Genomic DNA, 22,325 nt, shown 5'->3' on the forward strand with positions numbered 1-22,325 from the left:
CTGAGGGAGGCCAGCACTGGAGGAGCACACACAGCTTACTGAGGGAGGCCAGCACTGGAGGAGCACACACAGCTTACTGAGGGAGGCCAGCACTGGAGGAGCACACACAGCTTACTGAGGGAGGCCAGCACTGGAGGAGCACACACAGCTTACTGAGGGAGGCCAGCACTGGAGGAGCACACACAGCTTACTGAGGGAGGCCAGCACTGGAGAAGCACACACAGCTTACTGAGGGAGGCCAGCACTGGAGAAGCACACACAGCTTACTGAGGGAGGCCAGCAGCACTGGAGAGTATGAGGCTGGGACCACACAGGTGTGCAGGATAAACACACCCTGCCCGGCCTGCATCTCACACACACTATACACACACTCACACACACACATGCACACACACGCACACGCATGCACACACACACAGTACAGATACACATACTATACATACACACACATGCTATACACACGCTCACACACACACACAATACACATGCACACTCTCACACTCAGTACACACACACACAGTACAGACACACATACTATACATACACACACATGCTATATACACACTCACATACACAAACACACACACACACACACACTATACACACACGCGTACACACACACAAACACATTATTTGCAACTTGAAAATGACTGTAGACAACCAGGAACACAATCGCTGAGATCACATCATTTTTCCATCAATAAAAAATGAAATTTTTTAAAATTATAAAATTATTTCCCAAAAAATATGTTGTACAGTTATTTGCACCCCTGTGATTAGTCCTTGGTGCAGCCTCCCCTGGTGAGGAAAACAGTCTTATCCTGTACGGTCTGACAGGAGTAGAGAAGAATTCCTAAATACAGAACCATTCAAAGATCCCTTATATCCACAGATTGGCACTTATGGACTGCCCTCTTCAGTTCAGACCACACACACAGATATGCATATACATACACATATACACTAACACATATGCATGTGTGTATGCCTTTTTTAGCCTTGTTTTTTTTTAATCAAGGCAGGCCAAATTGTGTGTTTTGATGCTGAAAGAAACAAGTAAATAAATAAGTGAATAAACAAATGAATGAATGAATAAGATACCTATTCATGCACGGCCGGCCTGCGCGTTTCGGGAACAGGGCCTTTCCCGGAACATGCTCACGCCCACCGCACGCGAAAATCGGAGCGCCCGTGGGAGGGGTCAAGGAGAGCCGCCCGACCAATAGGAACGAGAGAAGGACAAAGCGTTGAGCAAAGACACAGAGAAGCTGGTCACTGGCTCGCTCCCTCACTTTCTCTCTCTCTCTCTCTCTCTCTCACTCAATCGCCTAGCGCTAATGGTGTTAGCGAGCGGAGCTACAAACACACACAGCAATGCTGGCACAACTGGACACGCCCACTGGTACAGCTCGACACGCCCACTGGAACCGCACGACACGCCCACTGGCACAGCAGGGCACGCCCACAGGCACAGCTGGACACGCCCACTGGCACAGCTGGACATGCCTACTGGTACAGAAAGACATGCCCACTGCACAGCGGGACACGCCCACTGTCACAATTGGACATGCCCACTGGCACAACAGGACACGCCCACTGTGGGTCAGTGGATTGGGTCCATGTCTGGTTCAGGTTAAAGCAGAAGTGGCATCTAGCTGCAGGTGCTGACACAGAGAAGAGCCGTGTGTATAGCACCATTTCCTATTTCCCCCCGAGTGTAATGGAAACCAGAACAGGAAGTAGAAACATAAGCTCTGTTCCTCTCCTTCCTGAGACCCAGCGTGGGATTCCAAGCATGACACATAGTGTGCGGACTGGAAAATCTATGAGCCGTATCTTCAATGGGGGAACCAGGCTTATTCGATACTCCCGCTATAAGACCAGACCCACTTCATCACATAAGGTTCTAAACGTCAGAAACAAACTCTACTTCCAGCCACTGTAAACCACTCGCATAATTCAGTAAATAAAGTGTGTTCAATTGGCATGTAGAAGAACCACAGGCACCAGAAGAACAGAATAATGAAACTATCAGAACACAACTTTGGTATTTAATTACAGCAGGTACTTATCTGTAGCAACCTCATCAGAACGCGAGTGTCAGTCAGATGACAGAGGTGATGTCAGAATTATAAGTAGCGCGGCGTTAGCAGGGCGTTAGCACGATGTTAGCGCCGCGTTAGCGTGCTGAGGAAGCTCTCTCTCCTGCCTGTGACACTCGCACGCTGCTCAGAGCTCGGGGGGGGGGAACAGAGACGGGGATGCATAATTCATCCGCCCACCGGCGTACACTGTCGCACAAATTCAACGAGATGAAAAGTGATCCGGGCAACGTGAGAAACGGAGCTCGACAGCACGCTCACGCCCACCAGGGGGAAATAAAAGCACATGAAACGGCCGCCTCGGATCGGCCTCCCGGCGCCCGCAGCGAACGTCCAGGAGGGACCGTTCCCACGTAAGGGGCTTCCGCGTTTCGGCTGAACACGCTTCCATTAACGCTGCAGAACACGCCGACTTCACTACAGCAGAGAAGGAACATCCTGAGCCATTCTACCGGTGACAAACTGCAGCGATGCTGGGAATGTGCCTACCATAGAAACTCACAAGCTGGGAATGTCCCTACCATAGAAACCTATGAGCTGGGAACATTCCTACCATAGAAATCACAAACTGGGAACATTCCTACCATAGAAACTCATGAGCTGGGAATGTGCCTACCATAGAAACTCACAAGTTGGGAACATTCCTATCATAGAAACTCACAAGCTCTGAACATTCAAATTGTAGTGTCAGATTTGCAAACAACATTCCCAGACCAGTAAGTGAAAAAATGATATTATTTTTTTGAAGTTCCATAAAGTAGAAAGCGCTTCAGCCCTCAAAGGCCCACGTCAGAGGATAGCATGCATGAGAGGACAATGTTCAACAGACTAGGGATGGAGGGGAGGGGTGTGGTCGATGACCTCACAATACAGCTGAAGGCCTGATCACATGACCATGGAGTCACAGGATCTGTGAGATTTTATTTCCACATTACAAATCAGAAACCAGTTGAGATCCCATTCAGAAAGCAGGCGAGGTATGATAACTGAGTAATTACCAGCTATAAATAACCAATTAATCAATTAAGCAACAAGCTTCAGCAAACACAGCAGAGCAGGGCTCCCCAGCATCATTCTGATTGGCTGTTGATTGGAGTTGTAGGACAGGGGTGCCAATGCTCTGATTGGTTGATGATTGGGGGATGGGACACATAACCTCTGCATGAACCGCATGCATAGCATACAGACAGAACATCCCATTCATGAGTTTTGTGTTATAAAATGATGGCTCTATGTTAGGAAGCCATGACCTTTCTCTCATCTTACCATTCACTGTGACATTATAACACTCATGTATATAACTGATGCGTAAGCAGTTTATAAAGCGTCTATAGCACATGTATATGTCAGTAATAAAGGCTGGCCTCACCTTGAAGGCGTACTTGCGGCTGATGTGGTCCTCGGCTTCCACGGGAGTGATGACGTAGCTGGGGAGGGGGATGCTCCCCAGGACGGACTCCTCCCGGCTGTCTGCGCGGGGGCACAGCCCAAAAAACACCCATCACGGGACGTCCCGCCACCCTCAGCCCTGCAAGCCCTCGTGCCTCAACCCCATTCACACGTTTACGAACAGCAGGACGAACCTGCGGTCTGTGCGGTTTGTACAGAAAGGGGCGAGGGCACGGCGGGATTAAGGGTCATTAACTTTTTGTGTGAGCTGCCAGGACAAAGCCTGGATCGTCTGCCTTCCAGGCTCTCTGATTTTAAGAGAGATGCGAGAGAGATGCTCAGATGCTGTGTGTGTGCGTGTGTGTGTGTGTGTGCGTGTGTGTGTGAAAGACTCTCAGATACTGTATGAGAGGGATTCTCAGATGCTGTGTGTGAGATGCTCAGATGCTGTGTGTGTGTGTGTGTGTGTGTGTGTGTGTGTGAGATGTTCAGATGCTGTGTGCGAAAGACTCTCAGATGCTGTGTGTGTGTGTGTGTGTGTGTGTGTGTGTGTGTGTGAAAGACTCTCAGATACTGTATGAGAGGGATTCTCAGATGCTGTGTGTGAGATGCTCAGATGCTGTGTGTGTGTGTGTGTGTGTGTGTGTATGTGTGTGAAAGACTCTCAGATAGTGTATGAGAGAGATTCTCAGATGCTGTGTGTGAGATTCTCAGATGCTGTGTAGCAGGGATGTACTGTTGAGAAGGAGCACAACTGCTCAGCCCATCTGGGCTGCCTTGGTTAACATGTCATCCCAAAAGCCCGCTGTACTCACCTTTATAATAGAACAGGCAGTAATCTGAGAGCACAAACCACTTCCTCTTCCACAGCCTCATTCCAGAGCTGTCCTGTAAGTTAAAGCAAACACACACACACAAAGACAGACACACACACACACACACACACACACACACACACACACACACAGGCATATATCGTAAGCCCATTGCGCCTACTATTATTCTGGCTTCTTTAAACATTAACTAGAGAGTGAAAGTGCTGGATGAATTAGCTTGACACTGATCATTTACACCCCTCTGTAACTGACTTGGCCCATTTAATTTAGTATTTTTTTAGTATGGTTGCACGTATACAGATGCACATCTATCACCATGCCTGGATAGGGAGTCTCACTCAGTCTCATTTAGGCCCTGTTTTAGTAGAGTTCTCTAAGCGCTCATCACGCGTCGCTAAGCAACAGCAGGGGGCCGTGTCCTCCTGAGTCTGTCTGAGGTGTAGAAACCAGAGCACATCAATCCATCAACTGCTCCACAATCACACCGCACCCTGTGACAGCTCTACCAGCATCACACCGTCTGACGGCACTTAACACAACAGGCCAATCACACCGCACCCTGTGACATCACTACCAGCATCACACCGTCTGACGCCACTTAACACAACAGGCCAATCACATTCAGTCTTTATTTAGCATTTCCTTCACAGCTGAACTCCAGGAACTTCATAACATTAACACTCCTCAAACACATTACATTACATTTATTTAGCAGATGCCTTTATCCAAAGCGATGTACAAAAATGCATATCAAGGTAATTGGGACAACTACAAAACACCCCAGCCACCAAAATAATAAGACAGATCTAATTCTGAACACAGGAACTCCTCGTTAACTTCAACAGTGACCAGACTAGACCTCCTTACCCAAACCAGGAAAGATCATAGAGTGCACCATCTCCCTAAAGACTGGAGTCTCTGTAAGTTTGCACCAGGGATTCTGATACCAGGATTTTTGTTTTTATTCTTCATTTTAACATGTCGCAATACTTTATTTATTTATCTTTTATTTAATCAGGGAGGTCTCACTGATATGAGAGTCTCTTTTTCAGGACAGCCCTGATTACAAAAATTCACATGTAACAACAACATTAATACAATAAGAGACAAAATATAATACAAATGGACAGAGGGCGGAAAAGCAAACCAGCTACATGTAACATTTGCCGGCCTCTGTAACCCAGTCCTGTCTCTGTTTGTATCATGTTCTCGGGCACAAAGAGAGATCAACCATTGTTTTCCTAGTAAAATATTAATAAACTTCAACCCCCTGGTTAAATGAGAGCTTTCCCGTCAGCCAATCACAAGACTCTGAGTCACTGGGAGAGCAGCCAATCACGTGCCTCTTTGTCACTGGGGCAGCAGCCAATCACGGGCCTCTTTGTCACTGGGGCCGCTTTCTAACCCTGACAGTGAAAGGGGGGGGGGGGCCTCACCTGTTTATAGAGCCACCCCCTCACCACCACGGGCACATTGGGGTTCCTCTTGATGGCCTGGTCCCTCTTCCCGAAACCGTGCACCTTCCCGCTGGACTTGGAGCCCTGCAACGCAGAGAAGGGCTCAGCAAAAGCAGGAAGTCTCATTCACTTCCTGCCCGTTAACACACTCCATCATCAGCTGTGCAGCTGAGAAAGTGGGCGTGGCTTCAATCACCAGGGAACAGAGGACTCCCCACCTGGTCACTGCCCATCCACACAAGCCAAAAACACTGATGGTCATCCCCTATCCTAAACAATGCTCTCTCTCTGTCTCTCTCACTCTCTCATCCTCCCTTTCTTTTCCTCTCTCTCTCTCTTTTGCTCTGTCTCTTTCTCGCTCTCTCTCATTCTCTTATTCTCTCTCTCTCTCTCTCTAAGACTCTGTGTTTCTCTCTGTGTTTGAGTATGGATTTTGGAGCCCCAGTGTGTGCCTCCGTGCATGCGTGTGTGCTGTTTGCTTTGTGCCGGGCTCCAGTTCTTCAAACTCAAACCCTGAGGATTACATCAGGATCAAAGAGGACCCAGTTGACGTTGACACAGATGCGAACCATCACGGCGATGACGTCACATTGGACGAAGAGCTGACGTCATTCACTTAGAGAAAGAACCACCACAACACCACATCCTTCTTCTGCTTTTCACGGACGAATTAAACAAACTCAGCTCGCGTAAAAACAGCAGGAGGGGAGCCGTCACATGCGGACGAGAAACGCTTCCATCACAAGGTGATTGGGGGCTAGTCCTGGAGCTGTCACTGAAGAGCATCGACAGGCATACCAGGAAAGGGAACACGGCAGTTACCAGAACGGACTAACAGAGCAGCTTCTTTACTGGAAAATCCGGGCGTGAGTCGCTGGGCTTTGCCTCCGTCATCCAACCGAATCACGTTTCTCGCGCCAACGAAAGCCCCTTCGCCCAAACCTGATTGGCTGGTTTTTTTTTTTTTTGAGCCAGCGCTCACGCTCACGTTTGCGCCTCTCTCCCCTCGTGGGGCTCGGAGCGGGGCGTTCCTTCCCGGGGGGCAAATTCCGCAGAGGCGTCGGCGACCCCCGCGGCACACAGAAGAGAGGCGAAACCCCTTCCCTGCGAAAGGGGCCGGATTGCGACAGAGACCATTACGCCTGAAGAAGAAGAGCGGGACAGCCCCACTAGCGGAGCGAGAAAAAGGGCGATAAAACGTCAGGAAGATAAAGATCAACGTTATTATTGAAAGAGTCAGAGCCGCACAAAGCGCTGCTGCATTCAGGCTTCGGGGGAAAGCGGCGGCGAATGATGGGCCCTAATTGCCGCGTTACCGCCGGTGCAGTCGCGAGGTTGAAACGCGGGCCGTGTGAGATGAGTAATACGCTGTCATCCCACGCCGCCGCGTTTTAATCGAACTCCGCGCCCCGTCTGTCAGTCACAGGGACGAGCGGTTTTTGGGGGTGGAGCTCTGTGGCGGTCTGATCTTCGTGAGGCTGTTATGACACTGATGCTTGGCTGTCAATCACACGACCAGGCTGGCGGCTCGCTGGGGAAGGGGGCCCTCACGCCCCGCCCCCCCCCCCCCCTTCCTCCCCGTACGCCCCGGGGAGGGTGTCTCTGTGGTAAAGTGCCGATGCTATGGCCAGGTGGCCAGGTGAGCAGGTGACTCACTGAGCTGGTGAGGGCACCAGGAACAGCTGTCCTGGCGGGAGGGGGGAGGCGGGGGCGGGGGCAGTAAATCTGACATGGGTTACATACGGAATGTATTACACTGTCCCACAGGAGGAGGGGCAAGGATCAGGAAGAGGGAGACATGTACTTTGCACTTTACTTTGACTTTTAAAAAATTCTTACTTTTTAACCTTGCAGACATTTTATTTTTACACTTCGCAAGCACAGTTTGCAACAAGTTGCTGTTTCCTCACCAAAATCACACATTTGCATTTATTTGTGAGTCAAATTCAAGTACAAACGCTGACTGAATACATTTCTCCATGTTCCACACCCGTGTTACTTTAGCGATCCTTCAAAGTGTAATGGAGGTGTAAAAAAGTAGAAATGACATTGCATGTTTCACTGGATGCTGAAGATGTTGAGGCACAATGCTGCTCCAAACAGACCTGCCAATATTCTCTGTGACAAACACCCAGCCTTATGCACGGTGAGAGCTAAAGTACCTCCATGTGTCACACATATAAATCTGTGTCGCAGGGTTGTGAAAGGGCAACTGGGGGGAGTCCTGACCTTCGACCCCGAGGCGGAGTCCACAGTGGAGGAGGTGACGGCTGTGGACGACTCGCTGACCAGGCTGGAGGGCCGCTGCTCGGGCTGGGACTGCGACATCCGGGAGTCGGGCCTGCGCAGGAGAGAGAGAGAGAGAGGGAGTGAGAGAGGGAGGGAGGGAGAGTGAGGGAGGGAGGGAGGGAGGGGAGAGAGAGAGAGAGTGAGGGAGAGAGAGGGAGAGAGAGAGTGAGGGAGTGAGGGAGGGAGGGAGAGAGAGAGCGGGAGAGAGAAGGGGAGAGAGAAAGAGCGAGAGAGAGGGAGAGACAGAGCAGCATCACAGAGAGAGAGCGGTGTTGCAGAGAGAGACAGAGCGGTGTTACAGAGAGAGACAGAGCGGTGTTACAGAGAGAGACAGAGCGGTGTTACAGAGAGAGACAGAGCGGTGTTACAGAGAGAGACAGAGCGGTGTTACAGAGAGAGACAGAGCAGTGTTGCAGAGGGGCAGTCCTGCAGAGGACACACAGATGCATTAAACCGTAATGATTTTCATCAGACCAGCGACAGAGCTTTCAGTGAGGAGGCAAGCGTTGGCCGTGTGGAATCTGTGCTAGTTACTGGGTAAGTATGGAGTACTGGTCAAATTCTCATCAACCTGACTACCTGACTCTAATTATCTCCTACATCTGATTGGCAACACAATCCCTTGCATTCCCTGGCCCCTTCGGGCAGTATGGGTGATAGCAGGAAGAATAAGGATTAAAGCTAAACACACCTGTAACAGGAGATTACCTGCGTCACCTACAGCAGCAGCAGCTCCACGGTGTTTCAAAAGGCAAAGAGCTTATCTCTCCCATGACCAAAGGACAGCATGTTCACAGTCTCAATCATAACTGCCCTGCAGGTGTGGGGGCGGGGCCTCCCACACGGGGGCGGGGCCCAGCAACGTGACTGTGACATCACACTTAACTGAACCAACCCAGAGTTCCACAGTCTGTTTTCCAGCCGACATCATCGGATTTAAAAAAAGAAAAAGAAAAAAAAAACACATTCCGCCTGCATTATGAAAGGGAAGATCGATTTCCTGTCCCCTCAGAGCAGAGCGCCTGAACAAAAACAACAGAGCTCAGCCGTTCTCATAAAGACGTCTGCGGAAGCGCAGCCTGAGAAGGGCGGAATGTTCCGGGAGACGGCGGGGAGAGGGAGGCCCTGAGATGTCCCAGCTCCGCGGCCTTAGCGAAGAGCTGCAGTGGAACCTGTCAGTCCCTGAGGAAGAATGCTCGTGTTTTTGCCTTTTTTTATGCATCCTGTCCTTATTTGAGTTTGCAGCAGCGCTGGTGTGTGAGCAGCCAGCGCCGCTTCCAATGCTCGAACCTGCGACTGTGGGACCCCTGTCCCGAATCGAACCTCCCTCCCAACTGCATGCTCCCATACCAGCAGAAGCACATTGATTTATTGGTTAGTTAACTGGTTGACTGATTTTCACCATGGGGACGTCAATCTGATGTGTGTGGATATCAGAATAGAATGAGATCTGATGAGAACTCAGTGAATGAATCCATCAATCAATAACTCACTCAGCCCTTGTTTTGTAAAGCACCATTTACAAGTGAACCGTCAACAGCTCTCCACATTTAGGCCGATGACCACAGCTGTTTGCCGGCTGTAGTTTCAGAATAGCACAGCCCCAGCTGTTATACAGCTGGACTAGTGTAGTTCAGTAATAGCACTGCTCCAGCTGGTACAGGGCTGGATTAGACGGGACAGGGGATGAACAATAGTCTAAAAAAATTTTAATTTTCAGTCCTGAAATGCAGTGGTGAGATCAGGACTGAGGCTTGGGGTTGGGGGGTGTGTCTCATAATCAGCACACCAATGCAGCACCGATGCAGCAACCCTGCAGCTACTGAAGGGCAGCAATGCAGCACCCCTGCAGCACCCCTGCAGCTACTGAAGGGCAGCAATGCAGCACCCCTGCAGCAGCCCTGCAGCAGCCCCTGCAGCTACTGAAGAGCAGCAATGCAGCACCCCTGCAGCAGCCCCTGCAGCTACTGAAGAGCAGCAGTGCAGCAGCAATGCAGCAGCCCTGCAGCAGCCCTGCAGCAGCCCCTGCAGCTACTGAAGAGCAGCAGTGCAGCAGCAATGCAGCACCCCTGCAGCACCCCTGCAGCTACTGAACAGCAGCAATGCAGCAGCCCTGCAGCAGCCCCTGCAGCTACTGAAGGAGCAGCAGTGCAGCACAGAACCCCCCAGTCTCGCAGTCACCTTCCAGTCAGCAGATTCACAGCATCACAGTTTCCTCCTCACTGTTAATAATAGATGAACAACTTCATGTTTGGCAAAATGTCCAGCACCTCTCGCGCTGGTGCAGAGTCGTCAGTTCATCGGCTTTGGAAGCAGTGTTCCACTGCTGGGACAGAGCTGGAGTGACATACCGTTTACTGGGGAGTCTATAAACAATGAGTGTCATTCAAGATTCAGACACTTGTGAAACTTACACGCGTATTCAGGGGGGATTTCAAGGTGCACACTGTGAGACAGAGTCACAGGGCTTAAGGAAAAACAGACCGTCACACAGTCTAAGGACAGACAGACAGTCACACAGTCTAATGACAGACAGACAGACAGTCAAACAGTCTAAGGACAGACAGACAGTCACACAGTCTAACGACAGACAGACAGTCACACAGTCTAATGACAGACAGACAGACAGACAGACAGTCACACAGTCTAAAGACAGACAGACAGTCACACAGCATAAGGAGCCTGAACAGGGAGAGAGATGTACAGAATCCCTGGTCTGTCAGAGGAAGCAGACAATCACAAACAGTAACAAATACAGCCACAGTCACAGATACAGTCACAGTCAACTCAGTCATCTTCTAATTTGGATGCGATAGTGTGCTCCTAAATTTTTAGACTTACAAGCACATGTGCTCTTAGGAAAAAGCCCTGCGGAGATACAGTCCCAGTCACAGATACAGTCGCACCCATAGTCTGTAGCCTCCAGCGGGAAGCCAGAGACCAGCTGGGACACCATCTGCCCGGGAGAGGGAGAGGGAGAGGGGGCCCTACCCACCTCCCAGCAGCTCTAAGTGCCAGGACATCGTAAGAAACAGCATGCTCAAATTGCACTACTAAAATAATAACACAGAGTTACCACGCGTCTGTTTTTATTTCCCGTTTCTTTTCTTAAGTTTGTTTGGCACAACAGGTGAGAGCATCTTTAACGGAGCACCCGTCGTGAGCGACAGCGTTACCGCAAGAGGAGAAGGAGCGCCTAGCAACAGCACTGACAGGCCATCAAACATCCGATCTCCACGACCGATAAGGACGGGAATCCAGACCCCAGCGCATTCCGGAATTCAAGTGCATCATCGCACTTTGCTAGCCGCCAGAATCTGGCAACGCGGTTAAAATGCTTGGGTCTATATGAACCACACCATATGGGGCGTCCAGGCTCACGGGCACCATCCATCCAAAAAGGCCAAAAAAATTAGGGAAATTATGGAAATGGCCAAAAAAAACAGAGAAAGTAATGAAGATCACAGACCTCCATGACAAACACATTTATTAATGTATCACATAACTCTGCACAACTGTACTTGTAAACACCAGACTCTCTGTCTGTAGTCTTTGGAGTAATATTATGCTATATTTGGCCGTTTGGGGGCTGTTTGTGCTGACGGGGCAGTTTTTGCTAAACCCTGTCAAGCTCGTTCCTCGTCTCTGTGAGAGGTTCTGGAAACGGGCCCTCTGAGGAACTCTGAGGGGGGGTCACGACCTCTGACCTTTTCCGTGTTGACAGATAACGCACGCACTCCACGGGGAGATAAGGTGCCTAAAGCTCAGTGAAGGCCACGATGAGAACGCTCTCTGGCTAATCAGCTAATCTCTTTCACACCTCCGATAGGCATTCTGGGACAGGGGAAGAACACTCAACTCTACAGAGCCAAAATGGCGGGCGAATGCAAAGGAGCCAGTCTTAGAGCTGCCTCTGTTCATTTTCAGACTTCACCTTTAAAAGCAACTGCCCTGGGACAACCACACGTCCTTCCGTTAGAGGAACGACAACTCCCAACACACGTCAGAGACGCAACGGCGCGTGTCGTTTCATAAAAAAAAAAAAACATCTGAACATCCAGGAACACGAGGCAAGGAGCCATAACCGCCACTCAACGATCCTCCTGTGGGGGCGGAGCCGAGAAGCCGGGAGGGGCCGTCCGTCAAGGAGCGTGACAGCCGTGACAGGAAGTGGTGAGTGGTGCGGAGAAAAAACGGTGTTCCCACAGTGAGTGGGGGGGTGGGCACTGACGCCTCAAACGCTCAGACACTGTCATGCACAACACAATGGGGCACACAGCACACCTGCACACGACACACCTGAGCACAGCACACCTGCACAAAACACACCTGAGCACAGCACACCTGCACAAAACACACCTGCATACGACACACCTGAGCACAGCACACCTGCATACGACACACCTGCATACAACACACCTGCATACGACACACCTGAGCACAGCACACCTGCACACAACACACCTGCATACGACACACTTGAGCACAGCACACCTGCATACAACACACCTGAGCACAGCACACCTGCACAAAACACACCGGCGGTACCTGGACCACAGCACCGTCCTAAGTGAGCAACATCCAGAGGAGATCATAGGCTTGTATGCCAATGAAAGCATTAGCAGCATAATTACCGCAAAAGAAAATCACAAGAAAATGTATTTTTCACAGGAAAACAAACGGAGTCAGTTCCGTCATCCGCATTATTTGTAAATAATCAGGAGTAGCTAGGCAGGCGTCTGGAACAGCACGATACCGGCCGCTGGACTATTTTAGGAAAAAATGCAGAGAGGGCAACAGTCCGTGGAGTTAAAACACAGAGACAAATTTGCTCACTGCTCAGGGGTGCGCTGACTGCCCCCCTCTGTGTTCGCTGGCTGAAAATAAACGCAGTGGGGGGGGGGGGGGGGGACACAAAAAAAGCTCAGCAACCCCCAGCCCCCCCTGCTTTTCTCTACATCCAAGACATTCCATTCTACGGGAAGAATATTACTCCAGGTCCAACAAAACCTTCCCAAAGCCCTGTGTCAACAAAACCCACTGCTGAAATCTGAAGATGTGTGTGCAGCTATGATGAAGCATTCCTTCCTGTGATGGGGTCCTAAACACACACACACAGACATATTCACTCACCCTCAGTCACACACTCTCTGTCTCTCACACACACACACTCTGTTTCACACATACGGACACTCACACAAACACACACACACACACATATTCACTCACCCTCAGTCACACACTCTCTGTCTCTCACACACACACACTCTGTTTCACACATACGGACACTCACACAAACACACACACACACTCACATTCACTCACCCTCAGTCACACACACTCACCCACCCACACACACATGCACACACTCTATACATAGAGATAGAAAGAGAGATAGTAAGAGGGAGAGAGAAAAGAGAGAGAGAGATTTATAGCTTTTATCAGTGCTTCTCTATTTTCAGTATCGGGGAAAGTCACCAGAGTACAGATATCAGCGTGGGTTTGGGTCTCTAAACTTCCACGTTCCTCAGTGTGCAAACACGCCAAACATCTCCCCTTTCACTGCTGAAGATTGATGTGAGCTGTAAAACTCATATTCCAGCTGAAAAGCTGCGTTGGACCCTGTGGTATGTTCATATATGAGTGCGATTATCATTCCAGTGACTGTGTGCAGGAGAGGAGGGGATGATAAACTGTCACTCAGACTGCATATTACCCATACATTTCCTGCCTAATGACCAGCCCTCAGTCACACTGCGCGCAGTGTGACGTCTGTGTGTGTAAACCAGAGTTACGGAACTGTATCATATCTTCACATTAGCTTGACAAATACGACAGCTTCAAAATGAATCATTTCAGCAAATCTCGGAGGAACTTCAAATTGAAATATATTACAACGGTAAAGTTGGCAATTGTTTCGACACGGTTTTCAGCCAATGTTTGAAGGATATAGATGTTCTTCTGAATCTAATAAAAATGACCTAAAGATAAAAATGAAAATGAATGTAAAAAACGCAATAATAGAACATGCACCCTGCTTGGACATCATTTTCCTAAAAGGAAAAATGATTATAAGAGAAAAACTTAAACACTAGTTTCATCACAGACAAGAGATGAAAATCGATTTTTAAATTCCAAAATTTCAAAAAGACACTGATGACGGCTTAGGCCAAAACATGCCTGTCTCTTTGTCCAAATAGGAATGAAAATGATTTTGTTGCGTAGACATTCATAATCTATATCTATTCATTAAGAGTGCGGGCTCCCATCTTTCCTTTCTAAATTCAAAAATTAGAAATATGTTTTCATATATTCAAATGAAGCGGTTTAAAGACATTAGCAGTACTGTGAGTAACCGATCATTTAGACAGCCTCCCGCCCCCCCCCTGCCTCCCACCCCCCACAAGCCGTGTAGCCCCGCCCCCCTCCTCCGCCACCGGCTCCGAGCCAGACCCAGTACCGGCGCGTTTAGCGGGTGGAAAGCCTCCGTCTGCTCGCCGTCTAGCGAGGCCCCAGGTGTTCGAAATCCAAACTGCCGCCGTCATGGCAACGTGCGAGCGACAGCTCGGCCTCGCCGGCGGCGAGCGACGGGCGACGGGCGCGAGCGTGAAGCAGACGGCGCATCGCTGGCGTGGTTCTCCCGCGCACCGCCGCGCGCGCCAGCCGGCCCAGGGGGCTGCTGGGTAGCCCAGGGGGCTGCTGGGTAGCGCTGGAGCGTGGGCGGCGTAACCCAACGGGACGGGACAGGAGGGGAAAACGAGCCGGGTCCAGTAAAAATAGGAACGGGCTCCGGCCACAGAGGAACCCGAGAACGCCATTAGGACCGGACACCGTAGCCCTCCCCTCCGATCACCTGACAAGCCGAAAAACACTCGGGTCTTTAACAGCGACCCGCGTCCACAACAGTGCTCCCTGGCCAGGGGGGTGGGGGTTCAGTTTCACCGAGGGGGGGTGACAGGAGTGACAGGCCTGGTTCATGGGGCATTTCGTCCTCCACGACTTGGAAAATCACACAGCGGTCACGTCAAATAGCAGAGCAGACAGCTTACTGCTGTGTGCGGTTGAAACGCAGTTGGTATGAGGTTGGTGTGCGGTTGATGTGCGATTGGTGTGCGGTTGGTGTGAGGTTGGTATGAGGTTGATGTGTGGTTGGTATGAGGTTGGTGTGTGGTTGGTGTGCGGTTGGTATGAGGTTGGTGTGTGGTTGGTGTGAGGTTGGTATGAGGTTGGTGTGCGGTTGGTGTGTGGTTGGTGTGAGGTTGGTGTGCGGTTGGTGTGAGGTTGATGTGTGGTTGGTGTGTGGTTGGTGTGAGGTTGGTGTGCGGTTGGTGTGAGGTTGGTATGAGGTTGGTGTGTGGTTGGTGTGCGGTTGGTGTGTGGTTGGTGTGAGGTTGGTGTGCGGTTGGTGTGAGGTTGGTGTGCGGTTGGTGTGTGGTTGGTGTGAGGTTGGTGTGTGGTTGGTGTGCGGTTGGTGTGAGGTTGATGTGTGGTTGGTGTGTGGTTGGTGTGAGGTTGGTGTGCGGTTGGTGTGAGGTTGGTGTGCGGTTTGTGTGTGGTTGGTGTGCGGTTTGTGTGTGGTTGGTGTGCGGTTGGTGTGTGGTTTGTGTGCGGTTGGTGGCAGAACAGGAAGGGGACATTATTCCGGCGGAGCTCTGCTACAGGACTGATCTTTTATCTTCAACAGAGACACAGAGGCAACAGCAGCTTCAAAGTCATACACCCTGAAACACCCTTTAACCCCCCCCCCCCCCCCCACACACACACACACACATCCCCCATGCCCCCCCAGTGGAGCGAGATCTCCCCACAGATACAATCAGAGAGCAGAATAAAGGACTGAGATAAGAGAGGAGGGGCTTCAAACAAGCAGACCCCCCCCCACTTCCCCCCGACATTATCTGAACTGAGCCTGTGGAAGGAAGCAGGATACCTGCTGTGTAAACCCTAAATCCTCAGAACAGAGATCCCTCCTCCCTCTGGAGGGGGGGGGGGTGTAAGGTTCGCTTGGAGATGTTCGGAGATATCATGGTCACCTCTAAGCTGGGGGGGGGGGGTGGAAGGACAGGTCCTTTAAATCACCCACTGCCTTAAATACTGCCCTTATCTTTGCCATGTTTTCAAATTGTTAATTTTACAGCTATACTAAAGACAGATATGCTAAGATCTAGGTATCTGGAGTTAAAACTGCATTATTTTGATCAGCTCCTTCTGATCAGCATATTTAGTACAGGGATAACATTCCCATTCACACACTTCCACAGGGATAACATTCCCATTCACACTTCCACAGGGATAACATTCCCATGCGCACTTCCACAGGGATAACATTCCAATTTGCACTTCCACAGGGATAACATTCCAATTTGCACTTCCACAAGGATAACATTCCCATGCGCACTTCCACAGGGATAACACTCACATGAGCACTTCCACAGGGATAACATTCCCATAAGCACTTCCACAGGGATAACATTCCCATAAGCACTTCCACAGGGATAAAATTCCCATTCACAATTCCACAGGGATAACATTTCCATTCACAATTCCACAGGGATAACATTCCCATTCACAATTCCACAGGGATAACATTCCCATTCACAATTCCACAGGGATAACTTTCCCATGAGCACTTCCATAGGGATAACATTCCCATTCACACTTCCACAGGGATAACCTTCCCATGAGCACTTCCACAGAGATAACATTCCCATGAGCACTTCCACAGGGATAACATTCCAATTTGCACTTCCACAGGGATAACATTCCCATGTGCACTTCCACAGGGCTAATGTTCCCATGCATACTTCCAACCCCCCTGCACCAAACCGGGAAACACACCTCATGACCAGCACACTGAGCTGTACCCCAAAAATCGCCACCAGCCCTTGTGACACGGGTCAGGGTGACAGCCCAAGGTGTAGCAACCCAGCAGGGGGGCAAACCTGGCGCCCCAGGAGTGCTCATTACCACCTGCAGATGTACATTAAATCCCCACACTCTAATAAACCCACACTATGAATAATAACCACCATTAATGCTGAGCCTTCTTTCAACATTATGGGCTGGTTCCTCGGCCCCAGCATCAAAGCCGCTAGCGATTGATGACCTAGCTCATCACCACGGCAACGACCAAGACGATAACTCCCGTAAAAACACAAGAGTCAGGAAGCAAAAAGCAGAAGCAGCAGCATCTACGACTCCGATACAGCCATGAATAAAACAACCTTCATTAAACGCAGACAGGCCAACTCTCTCTCTCTCTCTCTGTATTATCATTCCCCGCAGCCTGAGAGTCGATGGCGGCTCGGGTGGCCCGCGGCGTCTCCCTGGACTCAGCCAGCCGTTTTTCCGGCTCGTTTTTCGAACCCGGCGTTTCGGACACTAATCCCGCTCTTTAAACAGCAGGAGGTCTCACACTTTCACCCGCTCCTGGCAGGGCCCTGAGCTCACAGAACACCGGCGGGAGCTCACGCACAAAATAATAAATAAAGACTATAGCAAACGATCGCAATATTTTGTTTAAAAAGGAGAGGGGGGGGGGGGGGGCACTCACTGTTCCTGGAGGTTGAAGTCAGCGTTTTCGGGCGATACCTGTCCCGTCACAGGGTGCTGAAATGCCGTCACTCTCTGGTTATGGCTGGAGGAGTGAAAGAGAGAGGGAGGAGAGAGAAAGAGGGGAGAGAGGGGGAGGAGAGAGGGGAGAGAGAGAGGGCAGGAAAGGATAGAGGGAGAAGGAGATGATTACTTTTGGGGCGAGGAGAGAGGGCAACAAAAACAAATCAAACGAGAATCCGTATTCCACGTCCCGCCATCAACCCTCCAGGGTCCTCATTCCGCCCCGGGACCAGCGCCTGTCCGTGCCCGGGCTTCGGGAATTCAGCAGGGGCGCACCAAGTTTCAACACTTCCCATCACTTTCCCAGCAGGGTGCAGAATGTGGAGGCGCTGCCGTCACCAAGCCAAACCAGGTTAACGGATCACGGCTAACAGCTAATGGCTGTTGGCTAACGGCTAGTGGCTAACGGGTAATAGCGGATGGCTAATGGCTAATGGGTAATGGCTAATGGCTAGTGGCTAATTGATAATAACTGATGCTAACGGCTAATGGCTGTTGGCTAACGGCTAGTGGCTAATGGGTAATAGGTGATGGCTAATAACTAATGGCTGTTGGCTAACGGCTAATGGCTAATGGGTAATGGCTGATGGCTAACAGCTAACGGTCAACAGCACCTCCAGGGGGCAGCCCTGAGGCTTCATCCACTCCCGTTACAGCTCTGAGACACTAAGGCCTTACAGAAGAGAAAACCCCAAAAAGCAGAGGAACAGCTCTGTTTCTGAAAACACTGAAAATAAAGGAAGAATATCCCTTCAGTTTTCAACAAATCCCACCCATAATATTTATAAGGAACCAGCACAGAAACCTACGTTTATGATGGGGGGGGGGGGCGGGGGAAGTCCTGAGGGTTGCATTTCTGAGGGGGGGGTGGGATGTACATTTCAAACCATTCCTATCTGGGCTTCTGCTGAGTGCTGATATATAGAAGCACTAATAAAAAACTTGTACACAATGTTGAGACATAAGAGCAGTATTTCACTTCCACAGTCCTACCACAGGAGCTCATAAAGCGTACACGTGTGTTAAATAAGCACAGGAAGCCTTTCATGACAGACTTCTCACAGTGTGACTAGGTAGGCCTCAGATTGGGTTTCACCTGAATGTGAAAAATGTGTGGTAATCTGGTAACCCCCCCCCCCCCCCCCCCAGGACCCTGTTCTAAGGAATGGGACGTACTGCACACTGAAACGTGACCACACACCCCTCAGGCATCTCCTACTCCCCAACAATCACCGCACTCACACCGGCCAGTCAAATTCAACAGTGAGCACGGAATATTACACCCATTCAGTCACCGTGGAGACGGCTCGTCATTCTACAAGGGCATGTCCTGCAGGGTTGTTTTGGGCAACAGCAAGTGATAAGATGCGGACGAGGTGATTGGTCAACAGGAGGTCCAATCGAAGAGGCTGCGGCTGAAGTTGCTCCGCACGCAAAGTTTTTTCCCAGTGAGGTCTTTTCACGGTGCAGAAAAGAGAGAAAGGAGAGAGTGAGCAGAGAGAGAGAGAGAGAGCAGGGAGAGAGAGAGAGAGTGAGCAGGGAGAGAGAGAGAGAGAGAGAGCAGGGAGAGAGAGAGAGAGTGAGCAGGGAGAGAGAGAGAGAGAGAGAGCAGGGAGAGAGAGGGAGAGAGAGAAAGAGAGAGAGAGAGAACGAGAGACAGCAGGGAGAGAGATAGAGAGATAGAGAGAGCGAGAGGGAGAGAGAGAGAGAGAGAGAGAGAGAGCAGTAAGAGGGAGAGAGAGAGAGAGAGGGAGAGGGAGCAGGGAGAGGGAGAGAGAGAGAAGGTCTGAGGAGCTGCACTGCGGTGCTGCACTCCTTCCAGCGCTGCGATAAACGGCGCTGGATCGCGCGCTCGATTCGCGCTCAGAGCCGACGCGTTAGCATCGATCCCGCTACTCAGCAGCATCCCCGTTTCCTGTCCTGCGTAAGAAACAGGAAGTGGGCCAACAAGGAGGCCTCGAAACCCCATGAAGGACGTGTCCTCACTGAGGAGCACAGATACACCGTCCGGAGTTCACTGCACTGATTCCGATTTCATAGAACTTTTTTTTTTTAAATCAAACTTTTTGAACTAGAAGACTAAGAAACAATGGCTCCTGGGTCTTCTTATAATTTACTTTAAGTCATTTAAATCGTTGTTTTTAAATTGTGCTGAACTTTTGAAGTGTTCCTAATTTCAGCAAAGAATTCTGTTTTTAGGGCAGAATGAAGGGTTTCCTTTGGGTCAGCTAGAACCGTGAGGAAACATACCCATCATGCACCGCTTCCTCTCGCCACCCAAGGCTTCTAAGCACCCGCTGAAACAGCCCCCCGTCCCGTATCGAGATACTCCAGTCCTGCAGATGGGCAGTCCCTGAATCCTGCTCAGGGGCAGATCACCACGGCAACTATCAGAGACAAGGGGTCGGCAGAAAACCGCTTTTGGGCGCTCGCCTTCCTGCGGATCAGATTCTGCTGATGACAGCTGATCCTGAGGCTTTCGCACATCAAGCCGTACCCCCCCTTCCCCTTCCCCTCCCCTCCCTTCCCCCAAAGAACTGCACCGGACGGCAAACACGCTCCTCAACAACAACAAAAAAAAAACAAACCTCATCTTTCTCCCAGCAGCAGTGGGAATGACGTTCAACTGCGAACCAAAAAAACGCACGAGTGAGTCAACAATTCACAAGCACTTCTGGAGCATCAGCACTCGAAACACGAACACAACACGCGGCACAACAGCAGCACAGCGAGGAGCGCTCGTCCCGCGCACACAGAAAAGTGGGTTTAATGGACTGCATTTATATAGCGCTTTTATCCAAAGCACTTTACAATTGATGCCTCTCATTCACCAGAGCAGTTAGGGGTTAGGTGTCTAGCTCAGGGACACTTCGCAACGCCCAGGGCGGGGGATCGAACCAGCAACCCTCCGACTGCCAGACAACCGCTCTTACCTCCTGAGCTATGTGGCCCCTTGTTCACGATCCAGTCTAAATCAGCCCCTGTAAATTAGCGCGCGGCCGCGCTGCTCTCCGTTAACAGGCACACGCGCTCGGAGAGGAGCGTGAAAGCGGAGTCGCACGGCCTCCCGCCCGCTCGCTCACTGAGCGTTAGCACTGCCAGCCATCGTTCACAAGATCCGTCTATTCATAGGCAGTCTGGAACAGGCATGGGAAGTGCTGAAATACGATCACGGTCTGAGGATCTAACAACATTAGATAACCCATTACTTATCCCAGTACTCATTATGAATACGTTTGTGCTGGAGAATTTAAGTCGGCTACAAATCATTTTCAGACATGTTCAGACAAATACTGTACTATACTATATGAATATACTGTTGCTTTTTGTACAAATGTGTGAAAGTGCATCTGTGTAAATGGATTTATCAGCAGACGTGTGCATGTATGCAAGTATAAATTCATGTGCTGATGTATATACAGCGTGCATTGCGTACATACGTGTGTGTGTGTGTGTGTGTATGTATGCATGCATGTGTGTGTGTATGTATGTGCGTGCGTGCATGATGAGTGTGTGTGTACGTGCGTGTGTGCATGATGAGTGTGTGTGTATGTGCGTGTGTGCATGATGAGTGTGTGTGTGCGTGTGTGTGTGTGGATAAGTGTGTGTGTACGTGCGTGTGTGCATGATGAGTGTGTGTGTACGTGCGTGTGTGCATGATGAGTGTGTGTGTGCGTGTGTGTGTGTGTGTGTGGATAAGAGTCTGACAGGGATAGTTCAGCATGGACAGGCTCTGACAGAGATGCCCAGTGGTGGATATGAAACACAGAGGCCCACTGCAGATCAGTGCTGACGTGTGAAGCATCCCAGCCCTCTCACAGAAGAACAGGAGGGATGAATTTCAGACAGGAGGACAGCAGACATGTCTACCGTTCACCGAGTGAAGACAGCAGCCGCGGAGGGACGGGTCAAGGGTCACTGCGGTCTACCAGCGCTCTACACTGGTCTGTCAGCAGCCATGGAGCTAAAAAGCTCAGCTTTAACATTAGCACAGACCAAGGCATGGGGCAGCATCAGGGGGTGCATCCATGGAGAAGTCCCAATTCGGGAAGGGTCAGCGAGGTAAATGCACCCCAAAACAAAAGAGACACAAGGTGACAGGGGCCCCGCCCCGCGGTGGCACGCGAGGGGAATCAAACCCCGGGACAGCTGGCGTGTGGGAGGGCGCCTCACAAAAATGGCATCAGGCACACACACATTTCCCATGGTTGCCAGGTGACGAGGTTCATTAAAACCTGGCACTTCCTTTAAAAAATAAAAATTAAAAAAAAATTTAAAAAAGCCAAACTCCAGGAAGGCCAAGGAAGAGCTTTAAAGACACCAATCCCTCACCGTCAGACTGATGCCCTGACCTCTGACCTCCAACCCCTGGCCTGTACACACACCGAACCACACAGTGAAAAACGATTCGGCTCATCAGAGCTCTGTCCTGTCCCAGTTAGGAGCTGCTAGCACGGTGGTAACCAACCCTGTTCCTGGAGATCTATGTTCCCGTAGGTTTTCACTTAAACCTAACAAAGCACACCTCATTCAACAGCTACAGACTGCCCCATTGAGCTGCTCGTTAAAAGAGTCAGCAGCGCCAAATTAGGGTTTGAAATGAAAACCTACAGGACGGTAGATCTCCAGGAACAGGG

At 50.4% G+C, this 22,325-nt stretch overlaps 1 protein-coding gene across 1 annotated transcript in view; it reads right to left on the reverse strand.

Annotated features, from left to right (window-relative positions):
• The window catches only part of LOC118215665 (pleckstrin homology domain-containing family A member 7-like), a 104,858-nt gene that overhangs the window by 32,852 nt on the left and 49,681 nt on the right, over window positions 1–22,325 (reverse strand). The window contains 5 exon segments of the mRNA XM_035396602.1: window positions 3,472–3,572; window positions 4,307–4,379; window positions 5,764–5,868; window positions 8,014–8,125; window positions 17,627–17,710. Coding sequence (XP_035252493.1) covers window positions 3,472–3,572; window positions 4,307–4,379; window positions 5,764–5,868; window positions 8,014–8,125; window positions 17,627–17,710 — 475 coding nt within the window.

The sequence above is a fragment of the Anguilla anguilla genome, chromosome 16, assembly GCF_013347855.1.
Source record: "Anguilla anguilla isolate fAngAng1 chromosome 16, fAngAng1.pri, whole genome shotgun sequence".
Taxonomy (NCBI): domain Eukaryota; kingdom Metazoa; phylum Chordata; class Actinopteri; order Anguilliformes; family Anguillidae; genus Anguilla; species Anguilla anguilla.